At 41.4% G+C, this 18,993-nt stretch overlaps 2 protein-coding genes across 2 annotated transcripts; both read right to left on the bottom strand.

Annotated features, from left to right (window-relative positions):
* Positions 1-2,964: 2,964 nt before the first annotated feature.
* On the bottom strand, positions 2,965-5,578 carry LOC139383254 (cAMP-regulated phosphoprotein 19-like). The gene is made up of 3 exons (XM_071127706.1): positions 5,345-5,578; positions 4,634-4,756; positions 2,965-4,352 (listed from the first exon to the last, which is right to left on the bottom strand). The coding sequence occupies exons 1-3, from the start codon at positions 5,405-5,407 to the stop codon at positions 4,176-4,178; spliced, it is 363 nt and encodes a 120-aa protein (XP_070983807.1). The 5' UTR covers positions 5,408-5,578; the 3' UTR covers positions 2,965-4,175.
* Positions 5,579-10,818: 5,240 nt separating this feature from the next.
* Positions 10,819-14,013, bottom strand: LOC139383247 (probable ribosome biogenesis protein RLP24). Its single transcript, XM_071127697.1, has 3 exons — positions 13,876-14,013; positions 13,272-13,357; positions 10,819-10,982 (listed from the first exon to the last, which is right to left on the bottom strand). The coding sequence occupies exons 1-3, from the start codon at positions 13,929-13,931 to the stop codon at positions 10,876-10,878; spliced, it is 249 nt and encodes an 82-aa protein (XP_070983798.1). The 5' UTR covers positions 13,932-14,013; the 3' UTR covers positions 10,819-10,875.
* Between the last annotated feature and the right edge of the window lie 4,980 nt (positions 14,014-18,993).

Raw genomic sequence — 18,993 nt, 5'->3', positions numbered from 1 at the left:
TACCTCTAGACTGGTACAGCTGGCAGTAGGCTGTGTTGGTGCTGGTCCACCTTCTTGTTACCTCTAGACTGGTACAGCTGGCAGTAGGCTGCGGTGGTGCTGGTCCACCTTCTTGTTACCTCTAGACTGGTACAGCTGGCAGTAGGCTGTGGTGGTGCTGGTCCACCTTCTTGTTACCTCTAGACTGGTACAGCTGGCAGTAGGCTGTGGTGGTGCTGGTCCACCTTCTTGTTACCTCTAGACTGGTACAGCTGGCAGTAGGCTGTGGTGGTGCTGGTCCACCTTCTTGTTACCTCTAGACTGGTACAGCTGGCAGTAGGCTGTGTTGGTGCTGGTCCACCTTCTTGTTACCTCTAGACTGGTACAGCTGGCAGTAGGCTGTGTTGGTGCTGGTCCACCTTCTTGTTACCTCTAGACTGGTACAGCTGGCAGTAGGCTGTGTTGGTGCTGGTCCACCTTATTGTTACCTCTAGACTGGTACAGCTGGCAGTAGGCTGTGTTGGTGCTGGTCCACCTTCTTGTTACCTCTAGACTGGTACAGCTGGCAGTAGGCTGTGTTGGTGCTGGTCCACCTTCTTGTTACCTCTAGACTGGTACAGCTGGCAGTAGGCTGTGTTGGTGCTGGTCCACCTTCTTGTTACCTCTAGACTGGTACAGCTGGTAGTAGGCTGTGTTGGGGTCCACCTTCTTGTTGCCTCTAGACTGGTACAGCTGGCAGTAGGCTGTGTTGGGGTCCAGGGTGAGAGCGCTGGCATCCGAGAGAGGAGAGTGAATGTTAAGGTGAGGTTTTGGGCTTGATAATTTAACCCTTTATACCCGTACAATACTACAAATTAGTAGGTATTACAACGGCTATGTACGGACGGTAAAGGTTTAGTTTAAAACCAATATTAGTGTATTATCCATTTATACAAAATAACCAAGTCACGCAGAATTTAATATCCTGTCACCAAGAGCCCTATTGGAATCAGCCTCATGTCAATCAATCTTAAATTATCGTACCCCAGGTTATATGAAAAACCACATTGATATGGTCCATAACCAACACAGTAACAATAGCAGAGCTAGTGTTTGTTATGTCTTGTAAAATCCCAAGAGTAAACAGTACTGTGAGGAGCACGTTTTTTTTTATACAGGCATTTGTCTATGGAATGGCCTCTGAAATAGCTTCAAAAAGCAGGCAAAGATTTTAATCTGGACAAGGTTGTCTAAATCAGAGAAACCACTACATTGCCTCTTGCGCCCCCTACTGCTGGTACGGTGTATTTATTTGAAGGATTAATAGATTTGTTTTAACGTGAAATTAATAACGGTTGATTTTTAAGGTTCGGGAGAAGTGCTGTGAATAGTGCCACTTTTTAGGATGTTAAAATACATGAACGTATTTATGGTTATTTTGTAATTTTCTCTTTGTCTTTTAATCATTAGACGTGTTATTGTTTTTACCATGGAGGATCACTATGGAAACAAGCTGTGATATCCTCTGGGTCCACATTGTACATTTTGTTGAATATGTATGTTACCCAAAATAAATTCAATCGGTAAGAATAAAAACAACCAGATTTATTTAATAATGTTATGGAAAACACAGTCCAGATGTATTTAATAATGTTATGGAAAACACAGTCCAGATTTATTTAATATTGTTATGGAAAACACAGTCCAGATGTATTTAATATTGTTATGGAAAACACAGTCCAGATGTATTTAATAATGTTATTGAAAACACAGTCCAGATTTATTTAATAATGTTATTGAAAACACAGTTCAGATTTATTTAATAATGTTATTGAAAACACAGTCCAGATTTATTTAATAATGTTATTGAAAACACAGTTCAGATTTATTTAATAATGTTATTGAAAACACAGTTCAGATTTATTTAATAATGTTATTGAAAACACAGTTCAGATTTATTTAATAATGTTATTGAAAACACAGTTCAGATTTATTTAATAATGTTATTGAAAACACAGTTCAGATTTATTTAATAATCTTATTGAAAACACAGTTCAGATTTATTTAATAATGTTATTGAAAACACAGTTCAGATTTATTTAATAATGTTATTGAAAACACAGTTCAGATTTATTTAATAATGTTATTGAAAACACAGTTCAGATTTGTCAAATTACAAATGTGTCAAGTAAGTAAAATAAATGTTAAAAAACTTTTAGGTTATGAAGATTACAAGTCATTTCAAATTATAAATTGAAAAACAATTGAAAAGTGACTTACGGGTCTCTACATAAATCCCATGTGTATTATTATTATAAATCAACTTTGTTTCAACAGTTCACGGTTCTGTTTTGGGGGGGAAAAGAAGCCAAACATGTGGGATACTGGATGAATCAATATGAAATATTAAAAGAACACATTGATTGTCAAATGCAGATGAGCTCATAGAGCCGACCTGTTTCCAGATCAGTTTGTGTTCTTGCCAGCTCCCATTGCGGTCATTTGGTATGACAATTCCATAAGGAGTTGTCAAGACAGCAAACAGACCAGCACCCAGGCTACAGACCAGCACCCAGGCTACAGACCGTCACCCAGGCTACAGACCGTCACCCAGGCTACAGACCGTCACCCAGGCTACAAACCAGCACCCAGGCTACAGACCGTCACCCAGGCTACAGACCGTCACCCAGGCTACAGACCAGCACCCAGGCTACAAACCAGCACCCAGGCTACAGACCGTCACCCAGACTACAGACCAGCACCCAGGCTACAGACCAGCACCCAGGCTACAGACCGTCACCCAGGCTACAGACCGTCACCCAGGCTACAGACCGTCACCCAGACTAATAAATGGATGGATTTGAAGATAAATGAGCCTATTACATTCTCTTCCACGTTCATTGTGTTCTTTGCCAGTGTTGGTCAACGTGAACATTAAAGCTGTATTATTAGAGCTACTGTGAAAGCAGAAAACAAGTAAAACATCAACCAAGAGAACAAAAGCTATTGTGTAAAACTATTTTATTTACAAATGGCACAACGTGACTGCACAGTCAATGCACATGAACACCGTTCAAACCGACACTTCGTTTAAAGCGAGTTGCTCGACTACTAAACCTAATTTACCCGAGTCTCAGATATAGAGGCAGGCAGGCATTCCTAGGCTAGATTCACAGAGGCTATGTCATCAGAAATGGCATCCTAACCCCTAGTCCACTACATTTGACCAGAGCCTCACAGGGAGTGCACTATATTTGGGGATCCATATCAGACAAGCGGAGATTCTCTCACTGGAGTGAGTGAGCAAATATTGCCCAAGAGAAAACAGAGGCTCATAAACTGTTAAAGGTCATGTAAGAGGTTTAGATGAGATTCATAATATACATGACAGCTACTGTGCGATACAGGCTATTTTCAATCAATGCATCAAAACAAACAACATAGCTTTTGGACAGTGGAGGAGGGCATTTGACTGATGGTACCAGATCGGTTTGTGTTGTCTAGACAATGACTGTAAGGTCAAGAAGCTGTCCAGACAAACAGAAATAGATCTGGAACCAGAACAGGATTCTAAGAGTGATCAAGAATTCTCATCGGTTGGTTCTAGAATATTACCTCACAATTTAAAATGTCAACGGAAGCCATAGAAGGTAAAACATGTCTAAGATATTGACCTGGCCTCTCCCATACATGGTGATAGGCTATGTACAGTTTACATAAGTCACTACAGTAGATACAGGCCACTTTGAACTAGACTTTGCAAAAAACGTGTCCCTTTAAACCATTTTTTTCAGTCAGTATCCGAAGACAGTCCTCCTCTGGCAGCAATATTTCTCAGGAGTCTTTCTGCTTGATTCTCAAAAATATTATTTTTTCAGAATTCATATAGAGATGGTGGTGATGTTGAGGACAAACAAATTGGGGGGCAGAAGACAGCTGTCTAGGAAAGAAGAGAGATGGAGGGAGAGAGAATGCACTGATCGGAATTACCTCTCTGCCCGTTCCCTCTGGCCCTAACCATTCAATGTTTGCAAATCTGTAAGGTGTAGGTACTGTGGAGGAAGCCACAGCAAGATATATCAAACATTGAAGGGTTAGGGCCAAGAGGTAAAGGAAGTAGGGATTGAATTGGGACTGGCATGAGAGAGAGAGGAGAGAGAGAGAGCGATGGAATGGTAACACCAGAACAGAACAGATTTCAAGTTTCCATCAGCCCCTCAGCCAGCCAGTTTGCTGGCCACGATGGAGGGCTTCCTCTGGGGGATGTCCTGGGGTGTGGGGATGTGGTCCCCGGTTATCTCTGCCTTCTCAGCCGGCGTCACTGCAGGGAGCTGCTGCTTGTTCTTCACCTTAGCCTTGGCCATGTTGTAGTCCCCAGAGTCAAAGAACTTTTGCTGAACAGAGAAAAAAAAATATATATATACTGTATATATAAATAAATCACAGATCAGATATGTTACAGCCTTTACAAAGATGTTTGTGTTGTCCAAGAAAATGAAAACCAATGCTTATTAAAAAAAAAGCATGACAATGATTCCATAACAAAAATGCATTGCTGTGAAAGCAAGTGAATGTAAAGTGTAAATAGCCTAGTTTGCATGTTCAGCCTAACTAGAATCATCTACAGCTACCAAAGTGTTGTGTTTGCAGGGCACAACCATCAGGCCATTATTACCCCTTTCTGAATCCGTTTCCGGAGCAGGTCAGAGCCCCCAGGCTTGGCTCCAAGATGAGGGAACCTGGCCTTGAGTTTCACCTCCTCTGCCTTCTCCGGGCTGAGGACTGTGTCATCCATCTCCTGTGTTGACAGAACAACACACAATACACAGTATAAACACAAATGAATAGGGTTGTGGTGACATGGTATGCCATGTTACCATGATCAACAGCAACAAAATGGTGTTTTTGTCCATCTCGAGGGTTGACAAGTCGATTAGTTTAGCTACTGGTTATGATTCTATCAGATAAATTATGACTTTTGATTTGATTCTCCAATGAGTGGGGTTAGGTTGCTAGCTGGCAACATAGCCTTCAGCTTATCTGCAATGTGCCCCCCTCCCCCCCCAAAAAAAGCGTAGTTTAGCGGCATGCATGAACGCAGGCAGACAAAATCGTGGAAAACATCTAGCTAGGCTACATAGCTAGCTAGCTACCGGTAAAATTAATAAAGCTATCTCTGTGTTGCTAACTAGCTAACCACTCATCTTGATAGATACAAAATAATGGTAATGTGCACAGTTCAATGCACGGTGATGATACATTTAAAATAAATTAAGTTACTAAACGTTAACTAACTAAACTGCTGCTTTGACAGACATATTTGACATGGCTACTAGCAATGTATCATTAACCTAGCTTGTTAGCATCAACGTAATACAACTCTAACCTGCTGTTCCTCGTGGGCTGCCTCCCCGACGGCAGGCCTTGTTCCTTCAATCTCCTCGGACATGGCGAACTATGTAAATGTCCAGTTTTCTCTAAAAACGGAGGTTTACACCAACAACGCTACAGACACACAGCTACTAGCCAGACCACCTACACACAAAAAGGCCGTGTGGCTCCTTCCCTTTTCTCTCGTGGTGCAGCAGATTGTATGTAGACAGAGAGAAAAAAAACTCTCTATGTGCCCCTCTCTCTCTCTCTCTCTCTCTCTCTCTCTGTGTCTCTCTCTCTCTCTCTCTCTCTCTCTCTCTGTGCTCTCTCTCTCTCTCTCTCTCTCTCTCTCTCTCTCCCTCTCTCTCTGTGCCTCTCTCTCTCAATTCAATTCAAGGGGCTTTATTGCCATGGGAAACATGTGTTAACATTGCCAAAGCAAGTGAGGTAGATAATATACAAAAGTGAAATAAACAATACAAATTAACAGTAAACATTACAGATACAGAGGTTTCAAAACAATAAAGACATTACAAATGTCATATTATATATATATATATACACAGTGTTGTAACGATGTATAAATGGTTAAAGTACACAAGGGAAAATAAATAAGCATAAATATGAGTTGTATTTACAATGGTGTGTGTTCTTCACTGGTTGCTCTTTTCTTGTGGCAACAGGTCACACATCTTGCTGCTGTGATGGCACACTGTGGAATTTCACCCAGTAGATATGGGAGTTTATCAAAATTGAATTTGTGTTCTAATTCTTTGTGGATCTGTGTAATCTGAGGGAAATATGTGTCTCTAATATGGTCATACATTGGGCAGGAGGTTAGGAAGTGCAGCTCAGTTTCCTCCTCATTTTGTGGGCAGTGTGCACATAGCCTGTCTTCTCTTGAGAGCCATGTCTGCCTACGGCGGCCTTTCTCAATAGCAAGGCTACGCTCACTGAGTCTGTACATAGTCAAAGCTTTCCTTACTTTTGGGTCAGTCACAGTGGTCAGATATTCCACTGTGCACTCTCTGTTTAGGGCCAAATAGCATTCTAGTTTGCTCTGTTTTTTTGTTAATTCTTTCCAATGTGTCAAGTAATTATCTTTTTGTTTTCTCATGATTTGATTGGGTCTAATTGTGCTGCTGTCCTGGGGCTCTGTAGGGTGTGTTTGTGTTTGTGAACAGAGCCCCAGGACCAGCTTGCTTAGGGGACTCTTCTCCAGGTTCATCTCTCTGTAAGTGATGGCTTTGTTGTGGAAGGTTTGGGAATCGCTTCCTTTTAGGTGGCTATAGAATTTAACAGCTCTTTTCTGGATTTTGATAATTAGTGGGTATCGGCCTAATTCTGCTCTGCATGCATTATTTGGTGTTCTACGTTGTACACGGAGAATATTTTTGCATAATTCTGCGTGCAGAGTCTCAATTTGGCGTTTGTCCCATTTTGTGAAGTATTGGTTGGTGAGCGGACCCCAGACCTCACAACCATAAAGGGCAATGGGCTCTATGACTGATTCAAGTATTTTTAGCCAGATCCTAATTGGTATGTTGAATTTTATGTTCCTTTTGATGGTATAGAATGCCCTTCTTGCCTTGTCTCTCAGATCGTTCACAGCTTTGTGGAAGTTACCTGTGGCACTGATGTTTAGGCCAAGGTATGTATATTTTTTTGTGTGCTCTAGGGCAACAGTGTCTAGATGGAATTTGTATTTGTGGTCCTGGCGACTGGACCTTTTTTGGAACACCATTATTTTGGTCTTACTGAGATTTACTGTCAGGGCCCCAGGTCTGACAGGGCCCAGGTCTGACAGGGCCCAGGTCTGTCAGGGCCCAGGTCTGACAGGGCCCAGGTCTGTCAGGGCCCAGGTCTGGCAGAATCTGTTTAGAATATCTAGGTGCTGCTGTAGGCCCTCCTTGGTTGGTGACAGAAGCACCAGATCATCAGCCAACAGTAGACATTTGACTTCAGATTCTAGTAGGGTGAGGCCAGGTGTTGTAGACTGTTCTAGTGCCCTCGCCAATTCGTTGATGTATATGTTGAAGAGGGTGGGGCTTAAGCTGCATCCCTGATTATATGCATTTCCCCCAAACAGATAAAATCACATTTTCACGCTTCGTAAACAACAGTGTAGACTAACAGTTAAATGTTTACTTACGGGTTGCTTTTTCAACAATGAATTTTCGATATAAAACATTAAATAAATAAACAATATGACAAAGAATATATATACATGTAACAGTATAACTTTAGACCGTCCCCTCGCCCGAACCAGGGACCCTCTGCACACATCAACAACAGTCACCCCTCGAAGCATCGTTACCCATCGCTCCACAAAAGCCGCGGCCCTTGCAGAGCAAAGGGGGAACTACTACTTCAAGGTCTCAGAGTGACGTCACCGATTGAAACGCTATTTAGCGCGCACCACCGCTAACTAAGCTAGCTGTTTCACATCCGTTACCTCAGCACCACCGCTAACTAAGCTAGCTGTTTCACATCTGTTACCTCAGCACCACCGCTAACTAAGCTAGCTGTTTCACATCCGTTACCTCAGCACCACCGCTAACTAAGCTAGCCGTTTCACATCCGTTACATACACACAGTGAATAACGAATAACAAATTACTAAAAGTTGTCTGGAAGTTGTCTCTGGACCAGGGGAAACTGTAAACGGCCATTAAATTTAGCTAACTTTAGCAACCACTAGCTAAACATCTATTAAAGTGATGGGGGCATGTTTTAAAAAAAAATGAAATGTCAAAACTCACCTGAAATCAACTCCATATTTGGTTTAATGTTAGTTAGAAGGTGATTTGGCCATTTAAAAAAATCAACAACATGCTCACATCCCTTCCATAGATTTTAACTAGTGGTGGTTGAAGTTAGCTGAAGTTTGTAACGGCTTTTTATAGAAAAATGAACCATTTATTAGTTTCTCCTGGCCCATAGACTACTTTTCAGACATCAACCTATAAAATAGTAAACTAGTTCTTTAAAATTAAACCTACAAAATTGATTCAATTAGATTGTTTTCTCCAATCGATCAACACATGTAAGAATGTCAAAATTTCCAAATGACTAAGACATAAAAAATGTGGGATGTATTGATTGCGTATATCTTCACACCCCTGAGTTAACACTTGGTGGCAGCCATTACAGTTGTGAATCATTTTTAATATGATTCAACCAGCCTTGCCATTACAGTTGTGAATCATTTTTAATATGATTCAACCAGCCTTGCCCAACTCTTAGTGTAACGTACAACCATTGTTTCTGTTAAAATTGCTCAAGCTCAGTGAATTTGGTTGGGAATCATTGACGGACAGCAATATTCAAAACCTTGTCTCAGATTGTTTTTTAAATATATTTGACAGATTTAATGTCAGGTGCGTGAATGAGGACCCAAAAGCGAATTAACAAAACAGAGTTTCTTTAATGACGAAACACACGTAGGCTCAGATGGACAGGCAGATTCCGACAGGACAGGACAAGGTTGCAGCAAACACGACGATAGTCTGGTTCAGGCATGAGTAACACAAACGAGAATCCGACAAAGACAGAAGCAGAAACAGAGAGAGATATAGAGACCTAATCAGAGGGAAAAAGGGAACAGGTGGGAAAAGGGGTGAACGAGGTAGTTAGAGAAGACAAGGAACAGCTGGGGGAAAGAGGGGAAGAAAAGGTAACCTAATACGACCAGCAGAGGGAGACAGGGTGAAGAGAAAGAACAGGAACAGGACACAACATGACAATACATGACATTTAAGTCCGGATGGAGACTGGAATACTCAACACCTCTTGAAATGCATTGTGGTACGTCTTTAGCATAAACGGGTGTAATTGTCCCATGGAACAAATGAAACTCTATCCCAGGGTTAGATTTCCCTCTAAAAAAAGAGGCCACACACTCCAGGAGCTCAGATGCAAAAATATTTATGTCCATCGTTTCATCGTTTCGACAGACAAGCTGTCTTCATCAGGGTATTATACGTTGGGCATAAATATTTTTTGCATCTGAGCTCCTAGCTCCTGTTCCCCGGGGAACAGTGGGTTAATTGCCTTGTTCAGGGCCTGGGGAACAGAGGGTTAATTGCCTTGTTCAGGGCCCGGGGAACAGTGGGTTAATTGCCTTGTTCAGGGCCCGGGGAACAGTGGGTTAATTGCCTTGCTCAGGGCCCGGGGAACAGTGGGTTAATTGCCTTGTTCAGGGCCCGGGGAACAGTGGGTTAATTGCCTTGCTCAGGGCCCGGGGAACAGTGGGTTAATTGCCTTGCTCAGGGCCCGGGGAACAGTGGGTTAATTGCCTTGTTCAGGGCCCGGGGAACAGTGGGTTAATTGCCTTGTTCAGGGCCCGGGGAACAGTGGGTTAATTGCCTTGCTCAGGGACAGAACAACAGATTTTTACCTTGTCAGCCCAGAGACCTTTCGGTTACTGGCCCAACGCTCCTACTCGCCAGGCTACCCATAACATGATGCTGCCACCACAATACTTTAAAAATACAAAGGGATCAACAACATTGTATTCACTTCACATTGCTGGCCTTTATGACAAAGAGAAAAGAAGGAAGCATGTGTTTTAAAAAAAATCCACTCCAAACCATCCATTTGGTTTGCAACAAGACTGTTAAGTAATACTGCAAGATAACACAGCAAAGACATTAACTTTTTGGCCTAAATGGAAAAACTACAGGTTTTGGTCATATCCAATACAACACAACAGTGTGAAACCCTCTGTATTTTCAAGTACTGGGGCGGCAGCATCATGTTATGGGTATGCTTGTCATCGGCAGGGACCGGGGAGTTTGTCAGGATCAAAATAAATATGAAACGAGCAAAGCTCAGGTGAAAAGTTAAAGGAAAACCTAACTCTGGAATAGTATTATTTTTCAGCGAGACAGTTACAAAGAAATGATGCCAAGGACACACCAGAATGTCTTTCCAATATGTGTTGAGTGTTCCTGAGTCTCAGTCCCGACTTAAATTTGCTTGAAAATCAGAGACAAGGTGTGAATTTTTGTTATTAATTTGGAAAATGCTCTACAACTTTTTTTCCCACGTTCAAAACGTGGAGTAGGTTGTGTAGATCTGTAGGGGGGAAAAATAGAATGTAATCCTTTTTAGATTAATTTTTGAGGCCGCAAAATGTAAAGACTGTGCGAGGGGTAGACTTTCACTAGGCACTGTATAAGATGGAATGTATAAGATGGACTGTATAAGACGGAATGTATAAGACGGAATGCATAAGATGGAATGCATAAGACGGAATGCATAAGACGGAATGCATAAGACGGAATGTATTAGACGGAATGCATAAGATGGAATGCATAAGACGGAATGCATAAGACGGAATGCATAAGACGGAATGCATAAGACGGAATGCATAAGATGGAATGCATAAGACGGAATGCATAAGAACATCAGAAACCTATTTCACTTGGCAGGATACATCAATTCCTTTTATGTATCCAATGTCTTTAAAAACACATGTCCTCTGTATTATACACAGTATGCTTTGAAGACTGACACCACTTGTCTTTGGAACAGTTACATTTCAAACACAGCAAACAGAAATATGAGTTGTTGAAACCAACCACATCGAAAGCAACACGTTAATCATTACCCATTTCCACATCTTCTCTTCCAGCTGTTTGGCTTGGCCTGCAGATCAATGAGGGCATGTATTTAAAAAGCTGCTCTCAACAAGCATTCAACCCCTTTAAAGTCAGTCAAGGAGACGTTTGTTCTCTTGTCAAACTGAACATGTAGCAGAGAAGAGGTGAGCAGAGGGAAGGATAGAAGAGGTGATCAGAGGGAAGGAGAGAAGAGGTGATCAGAGGGAAGGAGAGAAGAGGTGATCAGAGGGAAGGATAGAAGAGGTGATCAGAGGGAAGGAGAGAAGAGGTGATCAGAGGGAAGGAGAGAAGAGGTGATCAGAGGGAAGGAGAGAAGAGGTGATCAGAGGGAAGGAGAGAAGAGGTGATCAGAGGGAAGGAGAGAAGAGGCAATAGCTGTGTATGTTGTAGTAATAGTTGTGTATGTTGTAGTAATAGTTGTGTATGTTGTAGTACTAGCTGTGTATGTTGTAGTAATAGTTGTGTATGTTGTAGTAATAGTTGTGTATGTTGTAGTACTAGCTGTGTATGTTGTAGTAATAGTTGTGTATGTTGTAGTAATAGCTGTGTATGTTGTAGTAATAGCTGTGTATATTGTAGTAATAGCTGTGTATGTTGTAGTAATAGCTGTGTATGTTGTAGTAATAGATGTGTATGTTGTAGTACTAGCTGTGTATGTTGTAGTAATAGCTGTGTATGTTGTAGTACTAGCTGTGTATGTTGTAGTACCAGCTGTGTATGTTGTAGTACTAGCTGTGTATGTTGTAGTACCAGCTGTGTATGTTGTAGTACTAGCTGTGTATGTTGTAGTAATAGCTGTGTATGTTGTAGTACTAGCTGTGTATGTTGTAGTACCAGCTGTATATGCTGTAGTACTAGCTGTGTATGTTGTACTACTAGCTGTGTATGTTGTAGTACCAGCTGTGTATGTTGTAGTACTAGCTGTGTATGTTGTAGTAATAGCTGTGTATGTTGTAGTACTAGCTGTGTATGTTGTAGTAATAGCTGTGTATGTTGTAGTAATAGCTGTGTATGTTGTAGTACTAGCTGTGTATGTTGTAGTACCAGCTGTGCATGTTGTAGTACTAGCTGTGCATGTTGTAGTACTAGTTGTGTATGTTGTACTACTAGCTGTGTATGTTGTAGTACTAGCTGTGTATGTTGTACTACTAGCTGTGTATGTTGTAGTACTAGCTGTGTATGTTGTAGTACTAGCTGTGTATGTTGTAGTACCAGCTGTGTATGTTGTAGTACTAGCTGTGTATGTTGTAGTACCAGATGTGTATGTTGTAGTACTAGCTGTGTATGTTGTAGTAATAGCTGTGTATGTTGTAGTACCAGCTGTGTATGTTGTAGTACCAGCTGTGTATGTTGTAGTACTAGCTGTGTATGTTGTAGTAATAGCTGTGTATGTTGTAGTAATAGCTGTGTATGTTGTACTACTAGCTGTGTATGTTGTAGTACCAGCTGTGTATGTTGTAGTAATAGCTGTGTATGTTGTAGTAATAGCTGTGTATGTTGTAGTACCAGCTGTGTATGTTGTAGTACTAGCTGTGTATGTTGTAGTAATAGCTGTGTATGTTGTAGTAATAGCTGTGTATGTTGTACTACTAGCTGTGTATGTTGTAGTACCAGCTGTGTATGTTGTAGTAATAGCTGTGTATGTTGTAGTAATAGCTGTGTATGTTGTAGTACCAGCTGTGTATGTTGTAGTACTAGCTGTGTATGTTGTAGTAATAGCTGTGTATGTTGTAGTACCAGCTGTGTATGTTGTAGTACCAGCTGTGTATGTTGTAGTACTAGCTGTGTATGTTGTAGTAATAGCTGTGTATGTTGTAGTACCAGCTGTGTATGTTGTAGTACCAGCTGTGTATGTTGTAGTACTAGCTGTGTATGTTGTAGTAATAGCTGTGTATGTTGTAGTACCAGCTGTGTATGTTGTAGTACTGGCTGTGTATGTTGTAGTAATAGCTGTGTATGTTGTAGTAATAGCTGTGTATGTTGTAGTAATAGCTGTGTATGTTGTAGTAATAGCTGTGTATGTTGTAGTACCAGCTGTGTATGTTGTAGTACTAGCTGTGTATGTTGTAGTAATAGCTGTGTATGTTGTAGTAATAGCTGTGTATGTTGTAGTACCAGCTGTGTATGTTGTAGTAATAGCTGTGTATGTTGTAGTAATAGCTGTGTATGTTGTAGTAATAGCTGTGTATGTTGTAGTAATAGCTGTGTATGTTGTAGTAATAGCTGTGTATGTTGTAGTACTAGCTGTGTATGTTGTAGTAATAGCTGTGTATGTTGTAGTAATAGCTGTGTATGTTGTAGTCAGGTGTCTCACCTGCATGAGGTGCTTTGATGAGGTGAATATTCTTCTTCACTTCGCTTATGGCCTCTTCCTTCTCCAACTGTTTGCCCTTCTTCCGCCTGTAGGATGAGCAGATGGAGAAACAGGTATGAGCTCATTGAGCTATCATTTCCATACATACAGATTGACACAACGACTTGCTAATCCACTGATTTACTGAGATATCATAATATAATAATAATAATATATAATCATATCATAACGCTGCCTTGTATCCAATATATACACATTGGCACAAAGACTTTGCAAACTACTCCCAAAGTTCCTTCAAATATCAGATCACAACTTCTGCCTATAATTAAAGGGCCCGTCAGGAAGAATTATAATTTCAGGGTCAGGAAGCATTATTATCCCAGGGTCAGGAAGCATTACCATCCCAGGGTCAGGAAGCATTACTATCCCAGGGTCAGGAAGCATTACTATCCCAGGGTCAGGAAGCATTACTATCCCAGGGTCAGGAAGTATTCACTCTGTGTCTACACCTGTTGTTTACGAAGCATGTGCCATTTTTTTTTTAATTTAGGACTTTGCTTGTTATTTACCATACCAAAAACAGAAAACTATGAATTTTACTCACCGGTTCATGATAAACTTTGCCTGTTGTTTCTGTTTGATCTCTTCCACCTTCTTCATCGCTGATAGGTGAGAATTGTCTGTTAATTGAATGATTAGAATATTCCGCCCTGAAACATATAATTGTATGGAATTGATTAGAATGTATGAAATCATAATCAATAAATGTGTAGTCCTAGTCAGAATTAGGGTAAAGACAATATGTCTTTATGGTATTCTAAACACAGACTGTCTGAGCTTGGTGCCGACCTGACTAGAGATTTGGGAGAGAACGAGTACGTCTCAAGGACAAGGTCCCTATCTCTGTCGGCTGGGTGGTGAGACAGTGTGTGCGTAGCAGGACATGTGTGTGCGTCTGTTTGTGTGCGTGTGTGTGTGGGTATGTGTGTATGTGCGTCTGTTTGTGTGTGTGTGTGTGTGTGTGTGTATGGCTGTGTGAATGTGTAGGCGTGAGAAGTCAGTATAAAATGAATTGATTTGTATTCTTGACTTTAGAATGTTCCCGTTAATAAACCTTTTTTGACTGTTTTAGATGGGCCTCCGTCTGTTTCATTCGACCAGGATCTTACAAATTTTGGTTTGCAGACTGAGAGTAATATAATTAAATTGGGTTATGTACCTGGAGAACATAACTCTCTTATCAATTGGTCCTTCGATACCTCTGTCGTCCCGAGGAACTGCTGAAAACCGTGCACGGGCGGATCCAGGATCCGTAAGGCAAAGAAAGACCTGACCTCTGAATTGAGGGTATATTTCAGGCCAGTGGTGAACTGGTACACGACAGAGGTAGTGACGAGATCCAACCTACATTGCTTTTCCCAGTCTTCAAGAAGTTGACTGATCTCTGTCCGTTTCATTTAAATTAGAACCTTACAAATTCTTAGAAACTGACAGAGTGTATTAATCGCATTGGTTAATGAACACATAGGAACAAAATTCCTCTTAACAATCGCCTCCACTAAAATAACAAAAAAGAAGTTAGGTTGCTGCTATTCTAGTCAGCATTTAAAATGGACTCACACATTAACAACGCAATTAGTCCAATGTAAACAATGATACGATGAACTGAGGTGACTTGAAGAGCCATGTGAGAGGATAAAAAAAAACTGGATCAATAAATTACCTTATCTTGCCCCACAACTCCCTTCTGTACTTGACTGGAATATGTCCGCGCTTCTCAAACTCCAACGAGTTGTCCTGAAGCACGGAACAAATAAAACAGGGAACGAATATTACGACTACTAGTAGTAGCTACATAAGGATATTTACTTTATGAATACTTGATCAAATTCAATCAAAATGTTTTTTTTTTTAAATAAAGCCCTTTTTTTTACATCCGCAGTTGTCACAATGTGCTATACACTAAGGGCTGTGACGATGCCAGTATCGCAATAACTTTTTTCCATGGCCAAAAATTAAAACACAAAGCAAAGCAGACTAGACTCTTTGGTCCTTTAAAAAACCTGCTGGATGTAACATTGTGGGACATATAGCTTAGAAAATAAATGTGACCCTGGATAGTTAAAAATCTGCTTTGTGTTTTGTTTCCTTGCCACAATACTAAGATACTAAGAGTATCGCGATACTGATATCATCCCGGCTCTACTATACAGAAACCCAGCCTAAAACGCAAGCAATGCAGATGTAGAAGCACAAGTGGCTAGAAGAAGAAAAACATCCTTAGAAAGGAAGAAACCGAGAGAGGAGAGAGGAAAAGATGGAGGAAGCTGAGTTGGAATCAAGCAACACGTAGAGCAAAGTCGGTAAAGACGAATGTTCGGACAACAGAAGTATCGAACAAAACGTGAAATTGTCTCAAATTGGAGTGGAGGATACGTGTATGGAGGATAATACATCGCTTCTTGTTGAGATGTGTTTGTTGCGTAAGAATGTGTATTAGAGGTCGACCGATTATGACTTTTCAACTCCGATACTGATACCGATTATTGGAGGACCAAAAAAAAGCCGATACCGGTTAATCAGCCTATTTTTATTTGTAATAATGACAATTACAACAATACTGAATTAACAATTATTTTAACTTAATATAATACATCAATAAAATTAACATGTTCAATTTGGTTTAAATAATGCAAAAACGGTGTTGGAGAAGAAAGTAAAAGTGCAATATGTGCCATGTAAGAAAGCTAACGTTTCAGTTCCTTGCTCAGAACATGAGAACATATGAAAGCTGGTGGTTCCTTTTACAATGAGTCTCAGGAGTTGATAGGCTTGAAGTCATAAACAGCGAAATGCTTGACGCACAACGAAGAGCTGCTGGCAAAACGCACGAAAGTGTGTAGAAGGACGACGGTGTTGGTGGGGGATCATGTTCATGATCCTGAGTTCCTGGAGTGCCCTGTAAGGGTGAAGGAGATTGAGGTGGCAAAAGTTTTGAGGAGTCAATCGAATCTCCTATGCGGAGGCGATTTAAAATAATTGAGAAAAACAAGTGCTATAGTGAAGAGATAGTAGTGCGTGGTCACGCAGTCATGGGTAAACAGGAAGTACAGGAGGGGGCTGAGCATGCACCCTTGTGGGGCCTCTGTGTTGAGGATCAGCGAAGTGTTGGTGTCGTTTCCTACCTTCACCACCTGTGGGCGGCCCGTCAGGAAGTCCAGAACCCAGTTGAACAGGGCGGGTTTCAGACCCAGGCCCCGAGCTCAATGATGAGCTATAGTCAATCAACAGCATTCTTACATAGGTATTCCTCTTATCCAGATGGGACAGGGCAGTGTGCAGTGCGATGGCACGGGTACTTCCTGTTTGAGTTTCTGCCTACAGGAAGAAGAACTTAGGTAGAGTTTTCCTCAAAATTTGCTTTGTTAAAATCCTCAGCTACAATAAAGATAGCCTCTGTGGTTTCCAGTTTGCATAAAGTCCAGTGTAGTTCCTTGAGGACCGTCGTGGTATGGGCTTGAAGGGGAATATACAAGGCTGTGACTCTAACCGAAGGGAATTCTCTTGGTCGGCATTTGATTGTAAGGTATTTTAGGTCGGATTAACAAAAGGACTTGTGTTTCTGTATGTTATAACAATCACACCAAATCAAATCAAATGTTATTTGTCACATGCGCCGAATACAACAGGTGTACAGTGACGAACCAAGGATCCAATTCAGGAAAGTTGTATTCCTGCTGTTATCGCCTGTTACCGCTGCTCTGACATCCAAAAAGGATTTCTGGCTGTATGTAATAACACAAAAAAAACGTTTTGGGCTAATAATATAAGAAATAACACACAAAAAAAATAATAACTTGCTGTTTAGGGGTTAATTATCATCCGTATCTGTGTCGCTGTAGTTAGTTAGCTAGCGTTGGTCCACACATCGGATGCTCTCGCAGCTCGTAGTGTGTGGGACAAATGCTGCGTTTGAAACAACTGAGAGCTCGGAAAAATACGAGGTCAAATCATGACGTCAGTAATTTTCCCCAGTCGGATCTCGTTTTATTCCCCCCTGAGTTCCCAGTTGTTTTGAACGCGATAACAGCCGTCCATACCTAACTAGAGATGCAGACAAAAGTTGTCGACGCTAAACAAGGCAAAGAACACCAAATAGTTATAACTTGCAGTCATTATGTACAAACATCATCCCATGGCCGGAGTTAAACAGGCCCCGCATTGTTCAAACATGTCTTTACGTCTTTCCTCTATTCCTTCGTCTAAGCAGACGTCAGGTATCTGAAGCGCTTTGCTGCCCTCTGCAGGACGTACTCCTGAACTACTGACGGTAGATGTTCAATTTGCACCAGACATTCAAAAGCATGCTCGTGCGGCAAGGTCGATTTCCGCGGTTATAAACCTAGGGTCGTTACAATAATTCACCCCCAGGTTGTTAGACTGTTCCAACTTTTTCTTTTTTAAATGAACCCAATATAATTCCCTACTTTGAGACGCTTGACATAGTCACCTCTTTCTTATTTGTTTATGATCTGAAAAGCAAAAGTGATCCTAGATCAACATTCACAGTCTTGGATATAAATATAGGACCAGAAGTACACAGCATATAAAGAGGGTGGGGGAAGTGATGGTGAGTAACCCAGTTGCCAGTATATCCCTGGGTTAGTTATGTTTAAGAAGGATAAAAAAGGAACCATGCAATTCCTCATTGAGCATACTGCCATGGTTACACACTAAAACAATAAGAGAGCTTCCGTGATTGGGCAGAGGATAAAAGACTTGGCTAGGGAACCGAGCATTGCCGATTCTGTCAAAACTCCCCAAGGAGATGTGGGTGTGGAGTCAGGCGCAGGAGAAACAAGTAATGAAAGAAAAGGGCGTTTAATCAACCAGCTCAAAAATCACAGGACACCGGACTACAGCAGTAGTCATAAAACCCCACTCAGACACAGTCCAGGGAAAAACAAACATGAACTAGCGAAAACAATCCCGCACAAAAACCCAAAGGAAATGTCGAGATGAAATACCCCCCCTAATTAACCAAAAATGAAACCAGGTGAACCACAAAACAGACATAACCAAAATAAAAGGAAAAAATATTGGTGGCAGCAGGTAGACCGGTGACGACGACCGCCGAGCGCCGCCCGAACAGGGAGAGCAGCTAGTAGACCGGTGACGACGACCGCCGAGCGCCGCCCGAACAGGGAGAGCAGCTAGTAGACCGGTGACGACGACCGCCGAGCGCCGCCCGAACAGGGAGAGCAGCTAGTAGACCGGTGACGACGACCGCCGAGCGCCGCCCGAAAAGGGAGAGGATCCACCTTCGGTGGAAGTCGTGACAGTTTCAAACCCCACATGTGCTGATTGTCAACATACGGTATAAACAGTAAAATAAATAATTTTTGTGTGTTTATGATTAAATGCTGTTCAAATGTCCTGTGGGTCTATATCAGCTTGTAGTGGTCCTACAATATAGTCCTCAAATGTGTATTGCCATTCAATCTGGAGAGAAATATAGTGGGCATGTATTCCAATGTGCTTTAAAGAGCTACACATTTGCATGTTGAGAATGTTGTGGTAAAAATTCAATATAACATTTTCTAAATCTTCTTGAAATGTTTTGAGGACCTCTAAGACAAAGTTAAATGTACACTGAACAAAAATATAAACGCAGCATATAAACTGTTGGTCCCATTTTCATGAGCTGAAATAAAAGATCCCA

Source organism: Oncorhynchus clarkii, chromosome 2 (assembly GCF_045791955.1).
Source record: "Oncorhynchus clarkii lewisi isolate Uvic-CL-2024 chromosome 2, UVic_Ocla_1.0, whole genome shotgun sequence".
NCBI classification, from domain to species: Eukaryota; Metazoa; Chordata; class Actinopteri; order Salmoniformes; family Salmonidae; genus Oncorhynchus; species Oncorhynchus clarkii.
Note: the sequence above shows the minus strand (reverse complement) of the source record. Positions and strands in the feature narration are given on the sequence as shown.

Coding starts and splice junctions, on each gene's coding strand:
- LOC139383254 (XM_071127706.1), bottom strand. CDS start 5,407: ATGTCCGAGGAGATTGAAGGAACAAGGCCTGCCGTCGGGGAGGCAGCC. Junction 4,757..5,344: donor CAGCCCACGAGGAACAGCAG/GTTAGAGTTGTA, acceptor CTGTCAACACAG/GAGATGGATGACACAGTCCT. Junction 4,353..4,633: donor GGAAACGGATTCAGAAAGGG/GTAATAATGGCC, acceptor TTCTCTGTTCAG/CAAAAGTTCTTTGACTCTGG.
- LOC139383247 (XM_071127697.1), bottom strand. CDS start 13,931: ATGAAGAAGGTGGAAGAGATCAAACAGAAACAACAGGCAAAGTTTATC. Junction 13,358..13,875: donor GCAAAGTTTATCATGAACCG/GTGAGTAAAATT, acceptor CTCATCCTACAG/GCGGAAGAAGGGCAAACAGT. Junction 10,983..13,271: donor CATCAAAGCACCTCATGCAG/GTGAGACACCTG, acceptor ATTGATCTGCAG/GCCAAGCCAAACAGCTGGAA.